This window comes from Crotalus tigris, unplaced genomic scaffold, assembly GCF_016545835.1.
Source record: "Crotalus tigris isolate CLP2741 ecotype Arizona unplaced genomic scaffold, ASM1654583v1 scf7180000024316.1084291, whole genome shotgun sequence".
Classification (NCBI taxonomy): domain Eukaryota; kingdom Metazoa; phylum Chordata; class Lepidosauria; order Squamata; family Viperidae; genus Crotalus; species Crotalus tigris.
Window position 1 is genome coordinate 887,237 of NW_024100488.1, and position 27,133 is coordinate 914,369.

A 27,133-nucleotide genomic window follows, 5' to 3' on the forward strand; every position below is an offset into this window, starting at 1 on the left:
CAACCCCCCTCCCTTCTAGCACTAGTGATGTTCCCTAGTTGGGTCATGAGATGTCTGCAAGAAAACAACCAGCCCAGAGAGTACTCAGGACCCCACAGAATTGCACTGGATCCCCTGATGGGGTTAACTCTTCCCATAAGCCACAACAGAAGACAACCCTTGTTCTTGGATTGGGTTGGTTAGAGAGGAGGCGGAACCAAAGAAAACACACACACACACACACACACACACACACACACACACACACACACACTCGCTCGCTCGCGCGCAGGAACCATTTGCTCAACTAAGTCATTCCCAGCAGCGGGATAAGTGAGTAGCCTGGACAAGGCTAAAAAACTTGCACACCATTTACACCAAATCTTTGAAAAACTTTGACTTAACCTCATGTGCCCAGCCACCCACTCGGCCACACGGCAGGCAATCAGAACAGAAAATATCAGACGGATTGCAACTTGCGCAAAATAGATATTTTATATAACTTTCTTTTGCGAGAAAACACACTTTAAAAAACTCCACACAGAATAGTTACAGAAGCTGGGAAAAGATACATCAAGAGAACACATAAATATACACAAAAACAACATAAATATTTATATAATTATCTCCAGGAGGCTTTTCTTTTTTCCTTTTTTTTAATACTGTACAATATTTTTGTTTGTTTTTAAATTAAAAGAAGAAATATAGGGGAGGGAGAGATAATTTAAAAAGAACTGCTGCCCTCCTTGGGATGTTTAAAATTCTTGATTTTTACCATCCGAGGCTACACATTTAAATTTTTTGAAATAAACCAAAAAGGCAGCTGCCACGGGGCTTCAAATTAAATTAAGATGACTCTGTTGCTATATAAGCGATGCTTTAAAAGTAGGATTCTGTCTCTTCATACTTCGGTTTTCATTCCAAAAAATGCTCACTCTTTTTTTGGGGAAAAAAATCTTAACTTTTCCATAACTGGCGAAAAGAAAATGGTAAGGTCCCTTCTCAAAAAACAAAACCGCCCCAAAATGTTGAAACAAAATTAACACAATGGACAAGCAACTTACAACGTGCGCACAAGTTTTTATGTAAACGGCCACAGATTCTATTGGTTGCAGTTGCTGAAATTTTATAGAAAAGCACTTAATGCAAGGGAAAAACCGAAGCCCTTCGTAGTAATTCTTCATCGTCCAATTGGGGTTCAAATTCCCATCCTCCCCTCCACACCCAGGGAACTCTAAGGCAGGGGTGGGAGGTTCCAGATCAGCGGAATCTGAGTTGTTTTTCTTTGATTTCTTTCCACAATTCCATTTTTGATTCTGACCCTGAGATCAAGCAACAGAAAACACATGCAAACTAGGGATGCAAGCCTGCTAAGAATTAAGGACCTGGGTGCCTCTGAGCATATCCAGAGCTCAGGAACGTTTGATTCAGTACCAGAACCAATCGCAAGCTCTTCCCGAAACGTGTTTACCCATTGCAACGACAAACGCTTCCCTCTGCAAATTGTCCACTGCCAGTCCAAGGTGGATCGATCTTCTCTTGAAAAATTATATATATTTTAATGGCTGAGAAGGACCGTCCCGAGCTAGATTGCAGAACAAACATTTGGTTGAGCCAAAATCTTCTGCAGGTCTAGAGCGGGTCAGTGTAGGGTGGCTTTCGGGGAAATACAGAGGTCATCAAGCCGGACAAGAAATGATGGTGGGGGTCTCTCCAGAGAAAACAGCTCTAGAATCTGTTGCTTCCTGGTGCTGCCCTCGTGTGGCAAAAGGTGGCATAACCAGGGAGAAGCCATTTTCAGACGGGCATGGCTTGGTCAACGCACCATCAGCAAAAAATATTTATTTACTTTATTAGACTTCTATGTGCCTACAGGTAGTCCTCGACTTACGACTAGAATTGAGGCCCAAATTTCTGTTGCAAAGCGAGACATTTGTTCAGTGAATTTTGCCCCATTTTATGACCTTTCTTGGCCACAGACGTTAAGGGAACCGCTGAATTTGGATCAGGTGACCCTGGGGAGACTGCAGCGGTCGTAACTGAAAAATGGCCCTAAATCCCTTTTTTCAGTGCCATTGTCACTTCAAATGGTCACTAAGCGAGGACTACCTGTAATTGCCTTCATTTCTAACACTGCATATTCCTGAGCTGGCCCTGCCGTTTCTTGGTCACCAAACCAAACTTTTCTGCTTCAATCAAATCAAATCAAAGGCAGAGCTGGAATCTAATGCTGTCCTTTAGACTGCAGGGGTCCGCAACCTTGGCAACTTCAAGACTTGTGGACTTCAATTCCCAGAATTCCTCAGCCAGCTTTGCTGGCTGAGGAATTCTGGGAGTTGAAGTCCACAAGTCTTGAAATTGCCACGGTTGAGGACCCCTGCTTTAGAGCTTTCTGTCCCAAGCAATGTTTTTCTTTTTCTAGTGGACCAGGAAAAATCCCACCGGACTGACACCAGAAAAAAGAAAAGAAAAAAGAATTAAGCGTCACAAAAACCAACTTCGGTTCCAGCATTTATGTAGGGAAAGGACCTGCCTTTTATCCCCATTCAGAGAACCCTAGTGCAGTTTTATTTCTTTCTCATCTTCCTTTTTTCCCCAAATCAGCTTCTCTTTTTTCGCCCGAAAAAAAAAGACAAATTTCTTTGAAATCCGGCTCTCGCTTTGCATTTTTTTCTTCCAATCTCTTGGTCATTTCCGTTCCAGTCAGATCCAACAGTTCTGTCTCTTGTTCTCGATGCCAATAATAATAATAATATAATAATAATAATAACAATAACAACAATAACTATAAAAATAGCAGCAAGAATAAATATTAAATATCTTCCTTTAAAAAAGGAGTCTTTCTTATAATACTCTAGTGATTTCAAAAATAATTATTAGCACGTCGTTGACTGCTCCAGGAGTCCATGCAGTGTGCGCAATCTGTAAACATTCCTTTAGCTGAAAAGAATTAAAATAAAATAGTGGACAGAGGCCAGAGTCCGAGGCTCGGCAGGTGGATCTTCTTTAGACCTGGAAAAGAGCAGGGAAGAAATTAGAACATCCCACTATGGCAAAACATAGAAGAGCAGAGTTGGAAGGGACCTTGGAGGTCTTCTAGTCCAGCCCCCCTGCCCAACCAGGAGACCTTCTACCATTATGGACAAATGGCTGTCCAGTCTCTTCTTGAAAACCTCCAGTGATGGAGTACCCACAACTTCTGGAGGCAAGTTGTTCTCACTGTCAATGGGGATACAGAATAATAGAATTGGAAGGGACCTCGGAGGTCTTCTAGTCCAGCCCCCTATTCAAGCAGGAGATCTTGTACCATTCTGGACAAATGACCGTCCAGTCTCCTTAAAAAAAGTCTCTTGTCATCTGATGGGACTGGAGAAGTCACCCCTTGCTTCTCCAAATAAATGGGAGGGGGCTTCCTGTGCCTGCCCCGTTCCTGCCTGCCTGTCCTGAGGGAGACTGAAAATCTAGCGGTGCAGAATGGGGCAGGAAAAGGGGGGCTAGAACTGAAGCCTTCAAACTAGGAAGGTCCAGATTATCATTGCTGGGACGTCTTGGAGGAGGAGGAAATGGGACAGGGCAAAATTTATCAAAAGGAGTGGGTTAAATCTATCAATTTAATCAAAAAAAAAGCGCCCCATTCAATGTTGGTCAATGTCTAATTTAAGCAGGCCAAGATCAGGCCTTGCAACCATTTGGACTCCTCTATCACTTGTCTGCTTAAAATGGGTCTTAAAGGCCAGGAGAAGAGACCGCCAACACGACAGGTAGCCCTCAAGTTACCACTGCTCTAAGGTAACCTGAAGGATGCGAGAAGGGACAATGGCGAGGTGACCACTACCTCCCAAATTTATGGCCAGGTAAATCCTGGCTTGCGAAGAGGGGTTGTGGTCCTGAGGTCAGCTGGAGCACTCTCTTCCACTTCTGAAGGGACTGACCCTTCGTTGGCCATCTCCTCGAGACCACCCCCAACTACGACCTTCCACGTCCAGCCTGCCTCTAAGAGACCCAGCAAGGACCTCTTTGGACCATGCAACAGATGTTTCAGCCACGCCGGAGATGAGAACGTGGGACTTACCGTGGAAATTGTCCTCTCCTCGGTGGGTGGAGAGGGTTCTGGAGTAGGCCACTCTAGAACCTGTTCTGGCAGGCAAGAAAGCCACGGGGCAAACCAGCAAACTTAATATTGTGGTGGGTTGGGGTAAATTTGCTCTACTGTTGGGTTAAATCTACTGTTAAAATTAAACCTGGGCTGATGCCTTCAGATAAGTCCTCCTGTTCTCCTTCCCATGGAGAGAGAGGGCTCTCCTGGGAAAAAAATCTGAAAACTGACCTCAGCTTTTGAAGGTCTAGATCAGGGGTCCCCAACCCCCAGTCCATGGACCAGTACTGGTCTGCGGCATGCCAGCAACTGGTCTGCACAAACAAGCAAAGGCCCATCCGTGGGATGCAGGTAGCACACAAAACAACGCACTCTCCGGTCTGTGGAAAAACCACTCTCCCTGGTTGGGATGGGGGTTTGGGGTTGGGGACCTCTGGTCTAGATCTTCTGTGTGGATTTGAGCCCATCTAGATTCTAAGATTAGTCTGGATCTGCCTCTGAAAGACAAAACACCCCTGCCCCAATTTCAGAAGACCATCTAACCTATCTTCTCTACCACCAGAGGGGAATCATGGTTGCTAGGTCCCGTGGCTTTGCTTGCAGGAACACAAGAGAAGTGACCTAGTCCAGGCCACACAGCACCCACCGAGAGAGAACTGTAGGTTCATGCGGAGGTATTTTCCCAAACTTGCGCTGGATCCTGAAATATTGGTTAAGTATATATATACTGTATATATTTTTTGGAAGAGACCTTCCATTTCTCCGCTCCGATCCACACTTTTTACTCTACTCTGATCTGCAGCAATTAGATTCTTCCTCTGCTGCTGTAATATTTTTGGGGGGTGCAAGGAGATTAAACTGCCAGGGAAGGTGCCTAATCCAAGTTATCTCTTCAGGGACCACGTAGGAGCCAATCGCCAGCTCCGTTCAAGAGATGCCGTGCTGAAAAGGAAAAGTGCCACCTTGGCAAGATGGGCAGCAAACAAGCCTAATAAATAAAGGACTTTGGGGGTTTAGGCTTGTTATTTATGCAAACGAGGGTTCGTCCCATTGCGAATTCCTGCGCCAATGAAAATGAACTACGCCTGTTGGGTCTCACTTAACAATGATTCCTCCTGTTTTTGTAAAAACACAGCTAGCTGTTGCTTGGCCTGCTTCACAACAATCATCTGCAAGCGCAAACCACAGAGAATTGTGCAATGCATCAGATTCAATCTCAAAAAAATGTCACATTTTTCCTGGCAGCCTTCAATCGCTGAAGACAGGAGGGGAAGCTCAGCCCCAGATTCCAGTGTTGTTTTGGAGATCGAATCCAACTCTCAGCCGTCAAAGCAAGACTGAGTTGTATTAAACGAAGGAAAGCCCCCTTTTAACGCTTCCAGGGAGCCCCCCATGTGGGCTGCCTGTAGCAGGATGGCCAGCATCTCCTTTCCACCAAAATGAGTCCACTGGGGGGGGGGGGGCTCAACTGCCAAGCTGACCAGGAGCCAAACTCCCATCACTGCAAAACTCTGGTTTGCAATGAATGGCTTAAGCTTTCAAGTCCCAGAATTTATAATGACCTGTCAGCCTTTTCCGATATACAAAGCCAGGCCTAAAAATCACATGCTAGTCTTGCTAGCTCTTCCCAGTTTACAGCGGTGCCACTGTGGTGTAATTCTGCCTTTGCCCTGTCAGGCTGACCGGTTAAGGATGGCATTGGCTGACCGGTGGATGCAGAGATTTTTGTTCTCCTCTCCTGCCTCACAAGGTAGTTGTAAAGTCTTCTCCCTTCTGTACTCTTTGGAGAAAGGGACTGAGGTGATGAAGGAGATGGAGGAGGAGAAGGTAGAAAACATAAATAGATGAAGGAGAAGGAGAAGAAGGAAGAAGAAGGAGGAGATAGATGGAGGAGGAGGAAGGAAGGGAGGAGAGAGAAGAAGAAGAGGGAAAAGAGAAGGGAGAGGATACAGATAAAAGAGAAGATGGAGGAGAAGATAGATGGAGGAGGGGAGGAGAGGGAAGAGGAGGAGAAAAGGAGAAGGAAGAGGACACAGATAAAAGAGAAGATGGAGGAGGAGGGAGAGTGGAGGAGAAAAGGAGGAGGAAGAGGACATAAATAAAAGAGAAGATGGAGAAGAAGGAGAAGATAGATGGAGGAGGAGGAGGAAGATGAAAAAGGAGGAGGAGATGGAAAAGGAAGAGGAGGAGGAGGAGGAGGAGGAGGAGAAAAAGAAAGAGAGAAGGAATTGACCTCAGGAATGGTATGAAAGAGCCCCTAAAGAAAACTTGGAGAAAAGATTTCCCCAAAGCCAGAGCTTGAAGGAAGCTGAAAGCCGCCCCTCCTTGACTGTTTAATAGAAGAGGGGCAGAGACTCCAAGAGACTGTCCGACTCCACTTATCCCAATTCAAGTACACTCCCCCTGCAGGGTCTCCCTCTTTTTTCTAGCCTCCTTTGAAAGGCTGAGATCGCCCTTCAGAGACTCCCAGAACCCCGGGGGGGGGGCAGCATCGGCCCATTACCTCTGTGGCGTAAACGCAGGGCTCCACCTGGCCGGGGATGATGTAGATGGGGTGGTAAGCACCGTCCTTCGGACACTCCGCAGCCACGGGCCAGCTGGGCTCCGACGGTTTGCTGCAGGGGAGAAAAGAGGCAGGCGGGTGGTGAGGACTCAGCGCTCTTCCCGCAAATCGGGGTCACAAAAGCTAAATCTGGGCAGGGTCTCTGCAGGGGCATCAAGAAGGAGGTCCCAGCCATGTGATGGAAACGCCGCTCCGTTTTACGTGCAGTTTCTCTGAACTATGACAAAAAAAGAGACAAGCTTTGCTCAACTCAGTAAGTAGGCTGTCATTAAACGTCCTTCCCGCAAATTAGACCTGATCCAGGATGTTTTTTCTCAAGCTTTGAGCCAGAGGCAGGGACTCCCTCCCTGCAGGGCACCCCAGCCAAACTTTCCTGGAGGTCTCCCGTAAACAGGATGGCCGATGGTCTGTTTCACCACCTCCTGGCTAGGAAAGGCTACGCCTCCTTTTCAAATATCTTTGCCAGGCACGAAAGGTCAGGTCCCCAGATGAAGATCCAATAAAACTGAAGCACTGCTAAGAGATTATGCCCAGGAATCTGCTCAACTAGTGGTGAGCACCTGGTTAGTTAGATCAAGGTCAGTGGCAATCAAGAGAGGTTGGATTTAGTTCTCTTGTAGCTACGTAGGGATTCTAGGCTGATGCCTCTCTTGACTCCACCTCCAGGTTCTGACATTCCAAGATGTGACTTCTGTGGTTGGTGTTAAGATTCTGAAGTGTAGGGAAGGGGGGAGGAGGAGGAGTAGTAGGAGGAGGAAGATTAAACATCTCACCCATGTTACCAGCAAGGACTATGCTGGGAAGAGGAACCAGTAGATCTGGAGGGCGCCAGGTTGGAGAAGGCCCTGCAAATACCTGCAATTGTTTGGCAGGCAACAAAGGAGCCAGACATTTTGACGCCATCATGGCGTGTAACAGATATCTACTCCGGCTCAGCATGCAAACACGAATTCTGAGCTTGAAGAGTTATATCTGAATGGATTTTCTTTTTTTTCAGATCAGGTTCACCTGATTCAAACACAGCACCTGGATTCTCCTCCAGAGTACGAGGCTGAAAATTATTTTCTGGTCACGTTCGAAACCTGGCTAACATGGGATGGCCCTTATCCCGACCCCCAAGTTCCTAGCTAAACATGGTCAAACCAAGATCGGGTGCCACTTACTTGTCCAGCTTCTTGCAAATGGACTCGTAACTCTGATCCAGGAGCTTCCTCTTGCAGTTGAACCGGTCCCTGTGGAACCGGGCCTCCTTGTTGGAAACTTTAAAGCAGCCGCGTGAAAGGAGGCAGTTGTCCCGGTCTCTGAAGTTGTTGACAGCCGCCAGGTCGTTGCACACGCGGCTTTTCAGAGGGTGAGGCCCATTCCTCATGTGCCGAAGCACCACCAGGATGGCGCAGGCCGCCAGCAGCAAGGTCAACAGCCCCAGAGCAAAGGAGACGGCCATGGCGGTGGGGAAGGGTCCCTCGGCCATCCATTGGCTGCTGACGGGCGTGGGCAGCTGGACGCGGAACTCGCAGCTGGAGCCCATGAAGCCTGCTGGACACTCACAGACGTGGCCAGAGAAGTGAGTGTAGCAGGTGCCGCTGTTCTGGCAGGGGCTGGAGATGCAGGCGTCCATGCGCACGCTGCAGTCCTTCCCCCCGTAGCCCAGGGTGCAAGAGCAGGAGTAGGAGTTGGGGCCGTCGATGCAGGTGCCCCCGTTAGCACAGGGGTTGCAGGCACAATCGTCGATATTCAGTTCGCAGCGGGAGCCAGCAAACCCCGGATAGCACTTGCAGAGCACACTCCGACCAAGGTCCAGGCAACGGGCACCTGATTGAAAGAAGGGAGAAGATTGCTAAGGTCCACTGACACACTTCTGGCTGTGGCTGATGTGCTGTCTGGGCCCTGGTCGCTGGGAGGAGAGGCAATACGGAATGTGTCACCACGTGGACCATCCACTCAGGACGCAACGCGGAAAGGATGGAAGGAGATTGTGCCTAGAGGTCCTCCACAAGGAAGAAGGTTCAACCTATTCCCCAAAGCACCTGAAGGCAGAGCAAGAAGCGACGGGTGGAAACTAATAAAGGACAGAAGCAACCAGGAAGTAACTAAGAAGAAATTTCCTGATAGTAAGAACAATTTGCCTCCGGAAGTTTACCATCACTGGAGGTTTTCAAGAAGAGATTGGATAGTCTGGAAGGGTACAGAGTAAAGATGTCCAATCTTGGCAACTTTAAGACTTGTGGACTTCAACTCCCAGAGTTTCCAGGTCGGACACCGGTGGTGTAGGGTTTCTTGCTTGAGCAGGAGGTTGGAGTAGAAGACCTCCAGGGTCCTTTCCACCTCTGTGATTGTGTTATTCTGTTATCTACGTGGAGTCCTGAGCTCAAGGAGACCATTGCTGGTTCTGACCTTGGACAAAGCTGCAGTTAATGGCTTAGACAGGAATCTGTCTACAATGGATCTAACAGTTAACGGAACCAAATGTAGGTTAGTCTATTGTATTGCCCGTAGCTACCTATGGTTGTGAAAGTGAGACCTTAAAAAAAGCAAAACAGGAAGAAAACGGAGTTGTTTGCGCTATGGTGCTGGAGGAGCCTCCTGCATTATGCCTTGGGCAGCAAAGGGGACTAACAAGCAAGTCCTGGAGCGCATCACACCAGGAACGTCATTGGAAGGCAAAATCATGAAACTGCGTCTCACTTATTTTGACCATGTCATATGGGACAATTCACTGGAGAAAGTAATGATGTTGGGAAAAGTTAGTGGCTGGACACTATGAAAGCTGACATAAACCAGAGCATAGAAAAACTCAAAGAAGCCATGCAAGATCAAAAGACGTGGCCTGACCCATAGAATTGTCACAACAAGGACTCAACTGAATGGATAACATCATCATCAGGACAATATGAGAAGCAGAGAAGGTGGGAAGACCCTGTACTTTTGCTGCAGGTACAGGACAGTTGGACATCAGGGTGGAGAACCTGGTGGCTTCTGGAAGGAACGGTTGCTGGAGATGCCCTTGAGGTGGACATCCATAATTTCAGGCAACGAGAAGAAAACAAAGGTGAGCTTTCTACAGAGGACCTCCCCTTAGAAGATTGGGTATCTGTCTGAAGCCCTCCCTGAAATAGGAACCGTTCCTCCTTGTTCCTAGGGAGATCCGTCACTAGGACACACGCCAAGATCAACCTAGGACCTTCTCCTTCACAGAAGGCAAAGCCACACTTACCATTCAAACAGGGGTTGTTGCTGCACCGATCTATCTTTTTCTCACAGTTGGAGCCGTGGTAGTTCAGTGGGCAGCGACACGTGTAGCCCCCGAAGTGTTTCTCCATGCAGGTCCCTCCGTTGAAGCATGGCCCATCGGCACAAGTCATGGCACTGATTTCACAGTTCTTGCCGTAGAAGCCCTGCGGGCAGGTGCACTTGTAGTCGTTCTCCAGATCCTGCAGAGGACGAGGAGGAGACCCACTCGTTAGGGCTTTCTGCCCAAGCTGGAAAGGTGGGAGAGGGCACGGGGGGGGGGGGGCTGGCTCCCGGAGAAACCAAATGAAGTCACTCTTGATTACAGTCCTAGACTATCCTGGAGAATAGCCAGTGAATAGTGAAATTGCTGCTCTCTCTCTCCCTCTTGCCCCCACCACCAACACCCCCACTCTGGGGGCACAAGAAGGCAGGAGACCAAGAGAGAGCCAATCTAGAGCTCAGGATGAATTTCCTGACCACAAGAACAATTAATCAGTGGAACATCCAGCCTCTTGAAATTGTGGGTTCTCCAACACTGGAGGTTTTCAAGGAGATATTGGACAGCAATTTGTTCAGGACAGTATAGGGTCTTCTGCTTAAGCAGGGGGTTGGACTAGAAGACCTCCAAGGTCCCTTTCATCCCGATGGTGTCCTCTTAGTTTGAATGTCCCTGAGGCAGCAAAAGATGAAAAAGAGGATACACGGAGAGCAAAATATATGTCAAAGCAAGCTCTGGATTCAGCCCACTTTCCCCACCTCAAAACTCCAGCACTGTCGGACAAACATATAACCGTAGCACTGATAATGTCACCTAGCTGGGTCATGAAATGTCTACAAGAAAGCAACCAAGCTCAGAGAGCACCAGGGACCCCGCAGCCCTCCTCTTCCTCCATCACTCTACAACCCCCTCCCCCTTCTACTGCTGATGGTGTTATCTAGTTGGGTCGTGAAATGTCTGCAAGGAAACAGACCAGTATTCCTGCTTGCATTTTGCTGACGCAGCACGTAGCAGCCTGCCAGCCTCCTTTCACATCAACTCCTGACCCAATTCTATTGCCAAATAAATAAAACGGTGACCTAATTCTATTTCCAAGGGGTTCTAAAACAATTTAATACATTTAAATAAACTGTCTAAGGATTCTGAAAGAATTTACCTAGTTGGGTGATGAAACGTCAGCAAGAAAACCACCCAGCTCAAACATCACCAAGGACTCCGCACGCCTCCTCTACCTCCTCCTCTCCCAAACCCCACTCTCTTCTAGCACTGATGATGTTACCTAGTTGGGTGATGAAACGTCTGCAAGAAAACCACCCAGCTCAGAGAGCACCCAGGACCCTTCATTTCAACCCTGAGCTACAAATATTCTATTGGTGTAACCTCTACTCGGTTTAAGGGTTCCTTCTGCTCCCCCAAATTCAGAGCCTGGCTGAAGAATTGCAAAATTTTCTCCCTCCCAAGGGTGGCATGAAGGGGATGGCCAAGCACGTCACACACGTGTTCCCAGAGAGAAGGGCAGGAATCGGTGAACATCCACACATTTTCTGCAAACCTCACCCCTCCGAAACCAAGAAAAGTGAACATCCCACAGGCTTATCAGAGAGGGCGGGGCAAAGTCATAGCAGTCGGCTACGTTGGGGTCCCCCTCTTCCCAATTCAACACCCCCTAACCCCCGATTGAATGAGGCAGGGAGGGGCTGTTCCCTCGGCTTGTGCTTTGGTCTGAAATACATCCCTTTTTTTGAGCATCTCTTGCAGGTTGATTTCTTGGGTGGGGGAGAAGCTGCTCCCCATTTTTCATCTCCTCCCTCCCCTTCCTTCCAAGCAGGGCTTTCAGTTCCAGGGCAGAAGGAACTCAGGTAGAGATCCACTTGGAATAAAGGACCCCACAGGATCAGATTGCCCGGAAATTAGAAAGCTGCTAAGAAGAACCGGGAATTGCACCGGGACACAAGTCAGCATCCCGGATCCCATGCATGTCCCTGGACAAAGAGCCAGTTCTTGCAACATCTGAGCAACGCCCCAAAGGGGCCCTGGCTGCCACTGAGAGTGAGAACAAATAGCCGGTGGAACGACTTGCCTCCAGAAGTTGTGGGTGCTCCATCACTGGAGGTTTTTAAGAAGAGACTGGACACTCGCTTGTCCGGAATGATGTAGGGCAGGGGTGTCCAACCTTGGCAACTTTAAGACCTGTGGTCTTCAACTCCCAGAATTCCCTAGCCAGCCTTGGACTAGAGCAGAAATCTCCAACCTTGGCAACTTGGACTTCAACTGCAAGGAATGTAACTCCTCCACCATTCGGTCAGAACTGAAGAAGCTTCTTGGATGAGAAGCGAAACGTCGTCAAAGAAAAACAAGACAGTCCAGTTGCCTCTTGGGACAACAGCTGGGTCTTCACTGGGATTTCAACCGGACCCTGCCTTTTGCAATCTGCCGGGAGCAGGGTGGACCAAGCATTTTTGCAAACTTGTATATGCAGACCTCGACTTACGACAGCTCGTTTAGTGACCAAAGTTACAACAGCACTGAAAAAAGTGGCTTATGACTATTTCACACTTACGACCGTGGCAGCATCCCCATGGTCGTGTGATCAAAATTCAGATGCTTGGCAACTGGCTCCTATTTATGACGGTCGCAGCGTCCTGGCGTTATGTGATCCCCTTTTGCGATGTTCTGACAAGCCAAGTCAATGGGGGGGGGAGCCAGATTCACTTAACAACCGTGTTAATAACTTGACAACTTCAGTGATTCACTTAACAACTGTGGTGAGAAAGTTTGTAAAACGGGGCAAAATTCCCTTAACTGTCTTGCTTAGCAGCCAAAATTTTGGGCTCCACTGTGGACATAAGCTGAGGACCACCTGTACAATATGCCTTTCCTTCCTCCCGTCTCCTGTTCTTTCGTTTGGGTCCCAAAATGCTGGCAATTGATTGTTCAGCTGAAAGATGCTGCTGGTTCCAGGGGAGCCTTTCAATTTCGCTCCAGCTGCTCAGACTTTCCCTCCGTCTGCCTTCTCCCAACCCCAGTGCAGCATCAGGAGGGGAAAAAACCCCACATCTGGCCCAGGACACCGCTGTGGTGGGGCACACCAGCTGTTCCTGGCTCTCTTGCATGGCTCCTTCTTCCTGCCCCTCCACAATTTTTTTATCTGCAAACCTCTGGGGGGGGGAGGTTCCCTCCACCTGTATCCCAAATCGTCCCCTGGCCTTTCCCCACAGAGCCCTTCCAGATGTGCTTGGCCCTCCCACATTACTTAAAATTTGGACACTGGTGGTATATAATCTCCTGCTGGAGCAGGGGGCTGGACTAGAAGACCTCTGAGGTCCTTTCCCATTCTTGTTATTTTCTGCTAAAGACGCACGAGGGGAGGGGAGGGAAGGGAAGGGGAGGGGGTCTGCCTTTCCAGCACCCCATGTCATGATAAAATATAGATTTACTGTATATCTTTGTGACCCCGCCCCCACTGTACAGGTAGTCCTCAACTTACAACAGTCTGTTTAGTGACCAAAGTTACACCAGGACCGAAAAAAGTGACTTATGGCTGTTTTCACACTTAAGACCATTGCAGCATGTGATTAAAATGCAGACGCTTGGCAACTGACTCTATTTATGGCAGTCACAGTGTCCCAAGGTGAGGGGATCCCCTTTTGCGAGCTTCTGACAAGCAAAGTCAGTGGGGGGGGGAAGCCTGATTCACTTAACAACCGTGTTACTATCTGAACAACTGCAGGGATTTGCTTAACAAGTGTGGCGAGAAAGGTCGTAAAATGGGGCAAAGCTCACTTAACTGTCTGGCTTAGCTACAAAAGTTGGGGCTCCGTGGTGGTCATAAGTCAAGTCACCTATTGACAGCAAGCTGACCTGGCTTTAGATGCTATGATCTGGATAGCCATTTGTCTGAAATGGGATAGGGTTTCCTGCCTGAGCAGGGGGCTGGACTAGAAGACCTCCAAGGTCCCTTCCAGTTTCTATTCTATTCTATTCTATTCTATTCTATTCTATTCTATTCTATTCTATTCTACTCTACTCTATTCTTGGTGAAAATAACTGGATCCCTTTTTAAGAGAGAATAGTCAAAACCCAGTGCAGCCTTGAACAGGCCGAGACCCCCTTCATACAGACTGGCTACCTCTCTTTGCAGTCAGGACCCCCAAAATTTCTCTGCTCCCTGGAAGAAAATCTGAAGCATTCTGTTCCTAGGACAACAGCAACACCCCAACAGGGTGGTCTTCCTCTGCTCTTTGCCCCTTCTCCGGAAGGCCACGAGGCTCGTGTTCCATTAACTGCCTGGTTTAGTGCCATGGGGTCTTTTATAGATACCCAGTTTAGTGGGCTCCAAAGCTCCAAGAGAGTCAACACAACCTTGCCTGGCCTGTGCCCAACACACCCACAAGACTTAGGCTGCTTCAGGCCCTCCGAGTTTCCCAAATAAACATCTCTGGAGAGTCTCAACCATCCAGGTCAGGATTCTCCCAAATATGCTTCCCCCACCCACCCACCCAAAAGTCAATTAGACTTCCTTGTTTCTTTTTTCCCCTTTGAAAATGGTTCGCTTCTCATCCAAGAGGCTTCTTCGGTTCTGGTGGGGAATGGAAGGATTTATATTCTTTGCAGTCATCTGGCCGTTAGTACCCTTTCTGAGAGCAGAGCCGTGATAGGTAATCTGGATAGAAAAGCCTTCCAGAGTGGGAAGTCCTCCCATCTGAAACTTGAAAAGGTTGAGAAATGCTGGGATGCTTTTCAGGGGTGGACGGTCTAAAATGACCTCCGGAGGTTGTGGCTGCTCCATCACTGGAGGGTTTCAAGGAGAGATGGGACAACCATTTGCCTGAAATGGTGCAGGAAGATAAAGATAGCCAATTTGGGAACTTTTTAAGACTTGTGGACTTCAACTCCCAGAATTCCCCAGCCAGCTGTGCTGGCTGGGGCATTCTGGGAGTTGAAGTCCATACCTCTTCAAGTGGCCAAGGTTAAGAAACACTGGACTAGGGCAAAAGCCTCCAACCTTTCACAATTTTAAGACTTGTGGACTTTAGCTGTAGCTTTGCTGGCTGGGGAATTCTGGGAATTGAAGTTCCAAGGTTGGACACCCCCGGTTTAGGATCTCCTGCTTGAGCAGAGGGTTGGACTAGATGACCTCCGAGGTCCCTTCCAACTCGGTTATTCTGTTAAATCTGCTAAAAAGCAGAAGGTAGCCGGGAAAGCCAGACTCATCCTTCAAACCCCAACCCATAGATGGCCCTAGGGCAGTGGTTCTCAACCTGTGGGATGGGACCCCATTTGGGGTCGAACAACCATTTCACAGGGGTCGCCAAACAACGCAATCCGCCATTTCCCCCCCCCCCTTTTCCTTAGCTGTGCTACTCCCTTTTATTCTATTGGCTTTTGAAAGCACGGCTGGCTCAGGAATTCTGGGAGTTGAAGTCCATACCTCTTCAAGTGGCCAAGGTTGAGAAACACTGGACTAGGGCAAAAGCCTCCAACCTTTGACAATTTTAAGACTTGTGGACTTTAGCTTTAGCTTTGCTGGCTGGGGAATTCTGGGAATTGAAGTTCCAAGGTTGGACACCCCCGGTTTAGGATCTCCTGCTTGAGCAGAGGGTTGGACTAGATGACCTCCGAGGTCCCTTCCAACTCGGTTATTCTGTTAAATCTGCTAAAAAGCAGAAGGTAGCCGGGAAAGCCAGACTCATCCTTCAAACCCCAACCCATAGATGGCCCTAGGGCAGTGGTTCTCAACCTGTGGGATGGGACCCCATTTGGGGTCGAACAACCATTTCACAGGGGTCGCCAAACAACGCAGTCCGCCATTTTCCCCTTTTCCTTAGCTGTGCTGCTCCCTTTTATTCTATTGGCTTTTGAAAGCACGGCTGGCTCAGGAATTCTGGGAGTTGAAGTCCACGAGTCATAAAAGAGCCAAGGTTGATTACCCCTGAGCTAAACAAACGGGCCGAATCTCCCAGAATGGAGCTGGAAAATCCCAGGGGACCCACTTCAGTCAGGATGGGGACCCCAAATAAATACACAGGTATAGGACACGTGAAAAGCACCTGGAATAGCTGAGCGAGATCCAGCACCGTGATGCAGCGACAGAAAAGGCGAATGCGATCGTCAGCTGCATCAAGGCAAGCCCCGTTTCTAAATCACAGGGTCCTTTGGCTTGGCGTGCTGGTCTTGATGCCACCTGTTCATCGCCCACTTTTCAACTCAGTGCCAGTTAAGAGGAAGGCCGTGAGGATGAGGAGGGGCTGGAATTAAGCCTTGTGAAGGAGGGGGGAACCGCACCGGGGGGGGGGGGAGGAACAGCACTGAGCAGCAACACGCAGCTGGTGACTTTGGGCCAGTCATTCTCTCTCAGCCAAGCCCCCCTCACAGGGTTGTTGTTAAAGGCAGAATAGGAGGAGGATTAGGTGCAAATAAGGTTAGGTTCAAATTATTGATAAATAATAAAGGTGGGATAAAAATTGAAATAAATAAAGAAGCCACAAGACTTTTTGCTAGCCATCCTTGATTACCTGCAGACTACCAGTCACTGGAGGAAAAAGGATCAGGAGGAGAAAAAAAGAAAAGAAAACAACAGAAAAGAAAAGAAAGAAGGAAGAGAAGAAAGAAGAAAAAAGAAAGAAAGAAAGAAAGAAAGAAGAAAGAAGGAAGGAAGGAAGGAAGGAAGGAAGGAAGGAAGGAAGAAAGAAAGAAAGAAAGAAAGAAAGAAAGAAAGAAAGAAAGAAAGAAAGAAAGAAAGAAAGAAAGAAAGAAAGAAAGAAAGCTTGAGGGCAGGGGGGAACACGCCACTTCAGAAGTCTGAGGGTGGCTGTAACCGGAACAGGAATCCCCCCCTCCCAAACCTCCCTCCCTTAAGCCAAGTTTCTATTTTGTCCCCTACCGGACCTTCTTCTGGGACATTTTGTTTTTTTCCTATATCGAGTACAGCCCTGGTGCATTACTTAGTGGTCTCCCATCTCTTCATTCCCCCTTCTGGCCTTAAGAACAGGCGGAGAAACCCACCAACGATGCATATCAGCAGAAAAGAGGCAGGGTCACTTGGGCAAGGGACAAGGTGAGGCAGAGGTACCCAAGCAAGGTGCACCTACGGCGCATGGACACAAGCACTCCAGCAGCGAGTGCCAATTCTTTTCCAGATGTTGGGCTCATTCTCATGTCAGGGTGTGGAGCTCAGCTAACCGGGTGCCATAGGGCGGCCGGGGCCGTTAAGCCGGGATACTGTGCAGAGTCACTCTGGAAAGCTGCCAGGGACCTACCTGAAGTTTCCACCGGGCAGAAGTTCCCCAAATAAAACAAGTGTGGGGCTTCTCCAGAAGGTGAGGCCCCACCTCTCTGGCTGGGGGTCAGGCCGCCTGGCCATCCCTCAAATGTCCTCCCTCTCCTCCCCATCCTTCTTGCCCCCAACCCTTAGGAAAAGCTGGGGTCCCGTGGCGGGATTTGGGTGCCACGGGAAAAGCTTGTGCTTCTGACCCCCAATTTCCAGCTCGGTTTCCAAGTGAGGAATTCGGGGAGGCAAAGCAGCCCCCAAACCCTTGCAAGCTCCAAGCCGTGTTCCTTCTGGACCCCGAAGAGACACTCGCTTCCCACTGGCTGCCCTCTCCAGTCCTTGGGGCAGGGACAATCGTGGGATCTGAAACCCCACCTCCTCCTTTCCTGGCGCCCCCTTCAAAATGCTGAGAGACGCGGGGGGGGGGGATTGTTTCAGCTCCCCAGCCCTGCCTCTAAGGCAGCGTTTCTCGACTTCGGCAGCCTGAAGAGGTAGTGGACTTCAACTCCCAGAATTCCCCAGCCAGCAGGCATGAATTCTGTAAATCTACTTATTTGTTAAATATACCCATCATCCATCCTGCCAAGAGGCAACTCTAAGTGGCTACAGTGGAAGTGCACTGGCTGGGGAATTCTGGGAAATGAAGTCCTCCCATCTTAGAACACGCTGGCTGGGGAATTCTGGGAAGTCCACACCTCTTCAACTCCCCCAGGTTGAGAAACATCGCTCAGTCAATGTCCAGCGGTCATCATTTAGGCCTCTGAGCCTCCCCGTCCTCCAGAGACCCCTCTCAAGGGTCAGGATAGCCAGGGGCCAATTGGGGGGCCTGGCCCAAACCCCCAGCTTTGAGGGCTTGCACAGGGGGGTGGGTGGGTGGGAAGGAGGGTCAGAGGGCAGGGGGGGGTCAGGGCAATACTGACGCTGCAGCTGCCTCCATTCCTGCAGGGACTGCTGTCGCATTCGTTGACCTCCACCTCGCAGCTGGTGCCCACAAAGCCCGGCGGGCAGGAGCAGGTATAGCTCCCTTGGCCCGTGTTGGCGCAGGTGGCCCCGTTCTGGCACGGGTGGTGGTTGGTGCAGTAGTTGAGGTCCTGGTTGCAGAAGAGCCCCCCCCAGCCTTCCTGGCAGTTGCACTGCCAGGGCTGCAGGCAGGTGCCGTGCAGGCAGCCGGGGTAGCGGACGCATTCGTCGCAGGAGGGGCCCTGCCAGCCGATGCGGCACTTGCACTCGCCGGGCGTCTCGCAGTAGCCGTGGCTGTGGCTGCACTCGGCCAGGCAGATGGCTGCAAGGGAGGGAGGAAAGAAGGAAGCGAGCGGGGGGGGGGGACATTGGAGGGGGGGCAGAGAGAGAGAGAGAGAGAGAAAGAGAGTGGGGCCAGTGTTGCTTTTCCTGCTGGGGAGGCAGCCGTTGTGCCAACCTTGGGCACTGCTACCCAGCTCCAACTGTGCCAGCCTGCCCCCCCCCCCAAAAGCAAGAGACCCTCGGGTGGCCTGGCTGGGCTGGACCATGTGCCCCCTTGTTTCTTGGGAGCAAAAGTGGAGGTCCTGGGGAGAAGGGGGGGCACAGCCCCACATGTAATCCATCCACCCACCGGCCCCCTCCCTCAGTGGAGGGCCTTCCCAGGAACAAAGGACCCTGCAAGCAGCTCCCCTGACCCTCCCTAATTCTCTCCCAGTTGCAATCTCAGGCAACTTTGCTGCAGCTTGGACAGATGGAGCGATCTCCAGGCTCGGCTGAGTAGCAGATGGATATTCTGGAGGGAGGGGTGGGGTGGGGGGTCAAAAGAAGTGACCACTTTTTGCTCCTAAGAGGGAAGGGAGGGATGGTTTGGGCTGCCTTGGCCTGCTTTCAAACTCCAGCCAGCCCAGGATATCCCGTTCTCTAAAGAGAGTCGCCCGGTGGTACCATTGGGCGATCTCCTGCTCATGATCCATGGGGCACCCCATGGAAGTCGGGATGTCCTTTTGGAAGAAAGAACATTTGGAGACTGCAGTCCTGGGTTTGCTTGTGTTTCCTGCCAAACATGGGGAGAAGAGAACGGTCCTATTTTGGGGGGACCCTGTCTTCATGGGGTCTTTCCTGGGCTAAAATCTGGCGTGTCTTCAGGCAGCGATGTCCAAAACTTGGCAAATTTAAAGACCTGCTGGCTGAGGAATTCTGGGAGTTGAAGTCCACAAGTCTTAAACTTGCCAAGTTCGGAGACCCCTGGTCTAAGGACTCTATTGGGTCTGGGGGCTTTGTCTCAGGGTCCAATTGGGAGCAGGCCAGGAAGCTGAAGCCCCTGGAGGGGTGGGCTGCCCCTTCCTCGCAGGCGCCCCCTCCCAGCTACTCACGTTCTGAGCAATAGTCGCCCTGCCATCCCACCAGGCAGATGCGTTGGCCCAGCTCGTCACAGGCATAGTGGCCGAACGGGTCGTCCCGGGGCCGACAGTAATCGGAGCAGCTCTCCCCGTAGTAGTGCTCGTCGCAGGTGACGTGGTAGGAGTAGCGCAGCTCGCTCTGATCCCCCAGCTGCACGTCTTGAGACCACTCCTCACCCACCGCCAGGCGCCGTCGGGTCGCCAACCGGCTGATCAACCTCTGGGCATCTTCTGGGCAAAGAAAGACAGGAGGGTCCGCAGACCCTTAGAAAGGCAGCTAGAGACCCCACCGGAAAGTAACTAACAGCCTCTAAACCAGGGGTCTTCAAACTTGGCCCTTTTATGACTTGTGGACTTCAACTCCCAGAATTCCTCCGCCAGCCCTGAGGGCTGGCGGAGGAATTCTGGGAGTTGAAGTCCACAAGTCATAAAAGGGCCAAGTTTGAAGACCCCTGTTCTAAACTAATGTTTCCCAACCACTGCAACTTTAAGATCCGTGGACTACAACTCCCATAGTTCCCCAGCCAGCCTTGGAAATGTTCATTTCAAAACTTGCTAGGAACAGAAAAGCTGTTTTTATGCCCGCAATTTAGTTCCCCTTGCAACAACTTTTTGCAACTCGCCTTGGCAGCAGTCAGGCGAACCCTTTTTACTGTTTGATCACAAAGAGTGAGTGTGAAAGACCCACAAAGGGGGCGGATCCGGCTTACCTGTGGATGGCTCTCCTGATTCAGCCCTCCAGGATTCAATAATAAGGGAAAAAGTGCCCTGAAAAGAAGGAAAGAAAAGGGGGGGGGGATTAGAAAATCCTGAAAAGAGGAAAGAGACACGTCACAACAATTCAGAGGTGTTAACAAGGGTTCTGCAATAATGAGTCAAAATGCTGCCTTTTAATAGAATAACAGAGTCGGAAGGGACCTTGGAGGTCATCTAGTCCAACCCCCTGCTCAAGCAGGAGACCCTCTCCATTACAGACAAATGGCTGTCCAGTCTCTTCTTGAAAACCTCAGGTGAGGGAGCACCCACAACTTCTTGTGGCAAGCTGTTCCACTGGTTGATTACTGTCAGGAAGTTCCTCCTTAGTTCCAGGCTGCTTCTCTCCTTGATGAGTTTCCATCTGTTGCTTCTTGTCCTGCCTTCTGGGGCTTTGGAGAATAGCTTGTCCCCCCTCTTCTTTGGGGCAGCCCCTCAAAAATTGAAGTCCACAAGTCTTAAGGTTGCCAAAGGTGGACAACTGGGAAGTAACCACACAAAATTGCACTCTACACAAGACAGAGTGGAGACATCTACTTTGGGCATGCCCCACTAGGGGGCAGCACCTCACCACCTTCACCGAAAGGTAAACCGAGTCAGACCAAGTAACTATCAAGATGTGGGGGGGACCACTAAAAGACACATCCCCGTCAAGACTTAATGAAGTTTTTCTCAACAAGCCATTAAGATTAAGATTTGCCACTCAAGAAACGGCAAGCCACTCTTGGCACACGGCAAAGAAAATATCCAAGTCGCCTGAAGTTGCCAGAAGCCTGGAAGGAGAGGGTGTCAATGCCTAGCTGGGAAACTGAGGATTTGCACAAATCCAGTGTTAGACAAGTGAAAACCGCCACACTGTGAAGACGCCCCTCTAAACAAAGGAATCAGCAGCTTCCAAGAGTGCACAGAACCACACACACACACACATTCTACAGCAAAACCAACCTTGGGACTTTTGATGCCTAAATATTCTCTTGTCAATTTCTTCTCTCTTCCCCCCCCCCCACCTTCTTTTCCAGGGGCTGAGGTCAAAAAAGGAAGCAGGGGATTTTATTTATTTATACTCTGGCCTTTGTTATTTTTTACAAAATAACTCAAGGTGGCAAACATCTCTTAACTTCCTCCTCCTCCTCCTCTTCCCACAACAACAACAACCCTGCCAGGTGATGGGGTGAGAAGGATTGATTGGCCCAAAGTCTCCCAGCTTTCTTGCCTAAGACAGGACTAGAACTCCCAGCCTCCTGGTGATGGGTGCAAAGTCACCCAGATGGCTTTCTTGCCTAAGGCTGGAGTAGAACTCCCAGCCTCCTGGTGATTGGCCCAAAGTCACGCAGCCGGCTTTTTTGTCTAAGCCTTCAGGGCAGAACAGGAAGTTGAAATGTTAGCCCATCCCCAATGAGCATTTGGAACCCCCCCCCCAATTATGCTATGAGGTACGGGCAGGGCCTATGACCCCCAAGCTTTGGAAGAGGAAAATTAAGAAATATGCTGACTTTTCCAAACAGTGGGAAGACCCACCTCCCATCTCGCCTTCCCCTCTTCCAACTTCTCCGTTGCACATAGAAGTACGTACGATCCACACATTCCAAGCCAGGAAAACACCCCAAACTGAAGGACAATCAGCCACGCATGAGAAGCGATAGGAACCACACGGAAGCAAGGAAACGGGAGCAGGAAAGGAGGACAAATGGGGGGGGAGCAACACAGTCCCAGATCCAGAGTCCTTGGATACGTGCGGAGCAGCACATAAAGTTCATAATCAATCAATAAATAAAATGAAACACCCTGGGGTTCCACGTTTGCTGCAGGAGACACCAAAGAAGACAAGCCCAGATCTGGGAGGGGGGAGACGGCGGAAGGGGTCCCTCACCGGCCACTTGAAATGGAAGGGGACACGGATGAGTCCGCTGGCAGCCACGGCATGACGGTCCGCAAGGACGATGTTGCTCAGGGCTGCCCCAAAGGTGCAGGGGGGCTCCGGGGAGACCACAGCCTGGGCGTGTTTGAGGCAGACCCGGAAGAAGAGGTGGCAGGGCTGAGCCCCCCGGCAGAATTTCTGGGGGTTGCTGGTGGTGAAGGAATGCACCTGGAGTTCAAAGACCCCCGCCGGTTCGGCCTGTTTGGGGAGAAGAGAAAATGGAAACATTTCAGCTATGTGTGGTTATCCTTCCTCCACCAGTCATCCTTCTCTTCGTCCACGGGGCAGAGGGCAAAGGCACGCCCCTGTGGGCAGACCACTGGGGGGATTCAGCCGCTTCATACCACTTCGGTAGAACTGGTAGCCAATTTTTTTGTTGGCCAGGCCCAGAATGGACTTCCAGAAGTGGCATCCACACAGAGAACCTATTCGGTCACATATTTGAATCCCTCCACTTGGGCAGACGCTAAACTATCAAACTTTCTTTGCAGCCACCAAACCAGCATTCCCAGCTCTCACCACATTAAAGAGTCAAACCTACAATCCAGGTTTAAAGAGTCCAATTTAACCGGACACCAGCTAGTAATTAGGAAACTAAGTAAGTAAGTAAATAAATAGCTCAATAAACAAATGGTAGAGTGTTCTTTTTCAGGGGGCTGCAGTTCCCCACTGCCCCAAGCAGGCCCCAGAAATTCTGCAGCAAAATGAGCTGTTTTAAATCAAAGCAAAATGAGCTGTTTTAAATCAAACATTTCAGCCAGAAGCAAAAAAGGAAGAACTTTGGTTCCAGCAACAGTCTTTGGGTTGAGTTGGGGCAGCTATAGAAACAGAAATCAAGTAACTAAATAAAAATAAAAATAACCAGGATTAATCCAACTCTACAATCAGGCTTCCTGGAGTCTCCTCTGATTTTTAGAACATAAAATATAAAACATAAAATATAGAATCCTAAGATTGCAAGGTATTCTTCTAGACCAATCCTCTGATCAAGGTGGGACTCTTCATCGCATCCTGGTCAGATGGCTGTCTAATCCTTAATCTTTTTGATAGGTATTTCTGTTTGATTGACAGGTTGCAGAGTTTGCAGGAGGAAGGGAAGGAGACTGGCTGTTTGCAAGGGCTGGGGGGGGGGGGAAAATAAGGGCCACAATTCTGTGCTGGGGGAGCCTGGTGAGGACCCTCCCCCCTCCAAACAGGCCCCTCTCCTGTTGCCCTGCCTTGCTTGCTTTAACTTTGAGTTGGGTGATGCCCATGGAAGGAAAGGAAGCCTGAGCTGGAAACTGCCCAAAATTTTCCAGGCTTTGACAAAAAGTGTGAAGTTTAGCTTATCAAAAGGGGGGGGGGAGGCCAATCCAGGCCACCTGTGGCAGCAAGGTTAAAACAAAGAGAACAGCTGAAAATGCCCGGGTGCTGGAGGCCAGGACCCCCAGCTTCTCAATGCAGGAGAGGAGGGCTCCGTGGGGGGTGCTGGAGAAAGTAGTAAAAGGGGGTGCCGGCCCTGCAAGGTAGGCTGGGTCAGGACACCCATCCTGCGGGGATTGCAGGCCTGGTACTTTATAGCCCTGCAGGCTGAATTAAATCACTCACAGCTTCCCTCCCTCCCAGGACTTTGTAGTGTTTCCTCCAAGTCTTTTTTCCCCTGTAGATCACTTGTTCCTTCCTTCCTTCCTTCCTTCCCTCTCTTTCTCCTTCCCTTTCTTTTTCTTCCTTCCTCTTTCACACCTTCTCAGGATCCGCTCTAAAATCCCCGCCAGCGCCTGGAGACTTCCAACCGACATTAAGCGAAGGGAGCAGCAGCCCCGACAGGGCGACCCCTGGCACCCGACCCCCCCCCGCCCAAAAAACAGCAGCTCCCTCCCCTCCCTCCCTCCCCCGGCTCCTTCAGCCTCTCCTCCCGTCCGCCCCGCAGAAAACTCCCGGGAGCGGTCCGGGGGGGGGGGACGAGGCGGAGGCGCTCCTGATTAAGAGCTCCGTGCGCGGCTCGCCCGCATTCTGGCCTCCCAGCGCTGCCCCGCGAACCTGCGGGCCGCTCGCTCCGGAGCGCCGCATCCCGAGAGGGAGCGGAGTCCCGGGAAGCGGGGCCGGGGCGCGGGGGCTCCGACGGCGAAAGCCTCCGCGGGACGGAAGTTTCTCGGGGCGCAGCGGTGGAATAAGCCTTCCCCCCCCCCGCGTAGCTGGCTGGGAACGATGGGAGCGGTGGTCTCTCCATCCTCTCGGGCTGCGCCGCTCTTGGAGGCGCGCCTCGGGCTTGCGACCGCCAGACGGACTTTGCCCGCTCGGCGCATCCCGACGGAGGATCGCGGGCCGCGCAGCGCACTTACCGGCGGGGCGCCGAGCAGCAGCAGGAGCACCAGCAGGAGGGGGGCGGCGGCGGCGGCGGCGAGGCGGGGGGCCATCAAGCTGCCTGCGGGGGCCGGAGCAATCCTGGACGCGATCCTAAGAGGCGCGGCGAAGGCGGAGAGGCGGCTGCGGGACAGGAGCGGCGCAGAGAGGAGTGGCGGAGGGGCGACCCCGGCCAGCCTTTTATCTGCCGGACGCCGCGGCCCCGCCCCCCGCCGCCCCTCCCCTCCCCTGGCCACGCCCAAGCCCCGCCCTCGGGCTGCTGCCCGGCTTTGCGGGGGGGAGAAGGACGCGGGGTCCCCCTCTGGCTCGGGGGCCCGAGAGGGCGGGGGGGGCTCAGCCCAGAAGGCCTCCCCGCCGTCCCTGCAGCCCCCCACGCTTGGTTTCTGCCTCTGCCGCTCCTGGTAGACAGCGACCCAACCGGTGTAGCTTTCCGAGGAAAGCCGCACCTGCAGAACTCCCGCCGCCCGGGAGCCGTCAGGGCTGGCTTGGGAAGAGTCCCTGTGCCCCAAACGCCCCGCGCCTCTCCCTCCTTTGACAGCCGTCCCATTGCAGGCGGGGGGGCTGCAGAAGAGCGAAAGGCGCCCCCAAACTGACGTGGGTTTCTTGGCGGGGGGGGGAGAGGGGCTCGTTTGCAACTCCAGCCAACAATCCCTGAAAAGTTGGAGGGTCTGCTCTGTCCTCTGTCCACAAGTGCAGGGCACCCCCACCCTTGTAAAGTGGGGGGTCTGCTTCACGCCAGCCCCCCCTCCCCGCTCCCCGGCTTCGGCCTGGCCTGGGGAGCGTGGCTGGTAAGCCGACCGCTTCCTGCGGGGTACAGATACCCCTCTTTCTGCTCTCTTTCCCAAGCCCAGCTTCAGCAGCCCCTCCCCGCTCGCTCCCCCCCCCCGGTGTGTTGAACCCGCAGCCTCTGGGTGCCTTGTGTGCAAATGGCTTGTGCGGCTCAGCGGGCGCGAATCCCAGAACCGGAGCAAATTCGCTATTGAGGCCGGGGAAGTGGGTCGCTTCCGGGCAAAGCCTGTTTGCCTGTATTGCAACCCGCAGCGACCTGACAAAGACCCCCGTCCAAGCACTGAAAGAGCTGATGGGGGGGGTCAGCCGGGAGGGGCACTGCCTGCCTGGTTGTCTTCCCTTGAAAGGGCTGGGGGAGGGGCGGCAGCAGGGACGCATCAGCTGTATGCTAATAGCAACACCTGCCCCCCCTCTGGAGTCTTTCTCCCCCCCCCCCCTTTGCCAGCCATGGACATGTTGAAATTCGGGGGGGGGGGAGCTGATGCAGTCGGCTGCGTTCAAAGCAATGCAGTTCTCCACCAAATTAATTTGGTTAACCCCATGCATAACTGTAAAATAGGATTTATGATGTACTGATGGCTTCAACTTTAACCCCCCCCCCAGCATCTCTTTCCGGCTGCAAAGGACTAAGCTCCTACAGGGAGTCCTCGACTTACGACCACAATGGAGCCCATAATATCTGCTGTCAGGTGAATTTTGCCCCGTTTTACGACCTTGCTTGGGCCACTTGTTAAGGGCATCGCTGCAGCTGATAAATTAGCAACACAATTGTTAGGTGAATACGGCCTCTCCCTATTGACTTTGCTGGTCAGAAGGGCGCAAAAGAGGATCACGTGACCCCGGGACACTGCGACCGTCATAAATATGAGTCAGTCGTCAAGCGTCTGAATGTTGATCACGTGACCGTGGAGATGCTGCAACGGCCGTAAGCGTGAAAAATGGTGGTAAGTCCCTTTTTTCGGTACCGCTGTAATTTTGAACAGTCACTAAACAGACTGTTGTAAATTGAGGACACCTCTCGGAAGGCTGATATTCACCTTCATCAAGGAACGGAAAGGAAGATGGCCAGGCACATGGGGCCCCTCCCAGTCATTAATGGCATGCTATGAATCCCAATTGAAAATTGCGGGAGACGCTCAAAATCCGTTCAAGATCACAACGTGCCAGCCAGCCGTAATGATTGTTGGCATCTCGTGATGAATAAATTGTCATCGTTGACTTTTCCTGTGAAAACAAACAAATATAAATTAAAAATAAATAAATCACGAAAGGTATGCATTTATTTTGTTTATGCCCAGCCTTCCTACCAAGGCAAAATGTAAAAGTAAGATGAGAATAGGAAAAACTGCATACGCGCTCAAAAAGGAGGAGGAGGAGGAGGAATGTTGGAAACGCCAATGTAAAGAAGGGACTTTTATCATTTATGGTGGACAAGCGAAGAAATATCGGAGCAGGAGTCATATTTTCATACAGAAGATTCTTAAAGTGAATACAAAGATCAAATCATAAACGTTGCTTTAGGGCAGTGTTTCCCAAACTTGACAATTTTAAGGCATGTGGACTTCAACTCCCAGAATTCCACAGCCAGCAACGCTGGCTGTGGAATTCTGGGAGTTGAAGTCCTCATGCCTTAAAATTGTCAAGTTTGGGAAACACTGCTTTAGGGTTTAATGGAAAAAGAGGAGCAGAAGGAGGAGGAAGAGGAGGCAGAAGAGGAAGGAGGAGGAGGACTGTGGGGTCCTTGGAGCCCCTCTGAGCTTAGTGGTTTCTCGCAGACGTTTCATGACCCAACTAGGTAACATGATCAGTGCTAGAAAGGAGACAAACCAGACA

General features: G+C 51.0%; 1 protein-coding gene across 2 annotated transcripts; it reads right to left on the reverse strand.

Moving 5' to 3' along the window:
• Window positions 1-455: 455 nt before the first annotated feature.
• Window positions 456-24,646, reverse strand: DLL3 (delta like canonical Notch ligand 3). 2 transcript variants are annotated; one of them, XM_039325036.1, is made up of 9 exons: window positions 24,490-24,646; window positions 22,121-22,366; window positions 20,208-20,265; window positions 19,471-19,725; window positions 18,058-18,419; window positions 9,853-10,069; window positions 7,802-8,450; window positions 6,579-6,690; window positions 456-2,991 (listed from the first exon to the last, which is right to left on the reverse strand). In XM_039325036.1, exons 1-9 carry the CDS (start codon window positions 24,562-24,564, stop codon window positions 2,986-2,988), a joined length of 1,980 nt encoding a protein of 659 aa, XP_039180970.1. In that variant the 5' UTR covers window positions 24,565-24,646; the 3' UTR covers window positions 456-2,985. The 2 variants fall into 2 exon arrangements, with proteins under 2 accessions (XP_039180970.1, XP_039180969.1); XM_039325035.1 differs by having other exon boundaries at window positions 19,471-19,728.
• Window positions 24,647-27,133: the final 2,487 nt, after the last annotated feature.

What these genes read in the sequence shown, in the direction of transcription:
- DLL3 (XM_039325035.1), bottom strand. Translation starts at nt 24,564, where the DNA reads ATGGCCCCCCGCCTCGCCGCCGCCGCCGCCGCCCCCCTCCTGCTGGTG. An exon ending in TGCTGCTCGGCGCCCCGCCG is followed by an intron (nt 22,367 to 24,489) that starts GTAAGTGCGCTG and finishes CTCCCCAAACAG; the next exon opens with GCCGAACCGGCGGGGGTCTT. An exon ending in GGAATGGAGGCAGCTGCAGC is followed by an intron (nt 10,070 to 18,057) that starts GTCAGTATTGCC and finishes CGTCCTCTGCAG; the next exon opens with GATCTGGAGAACGACTACAA.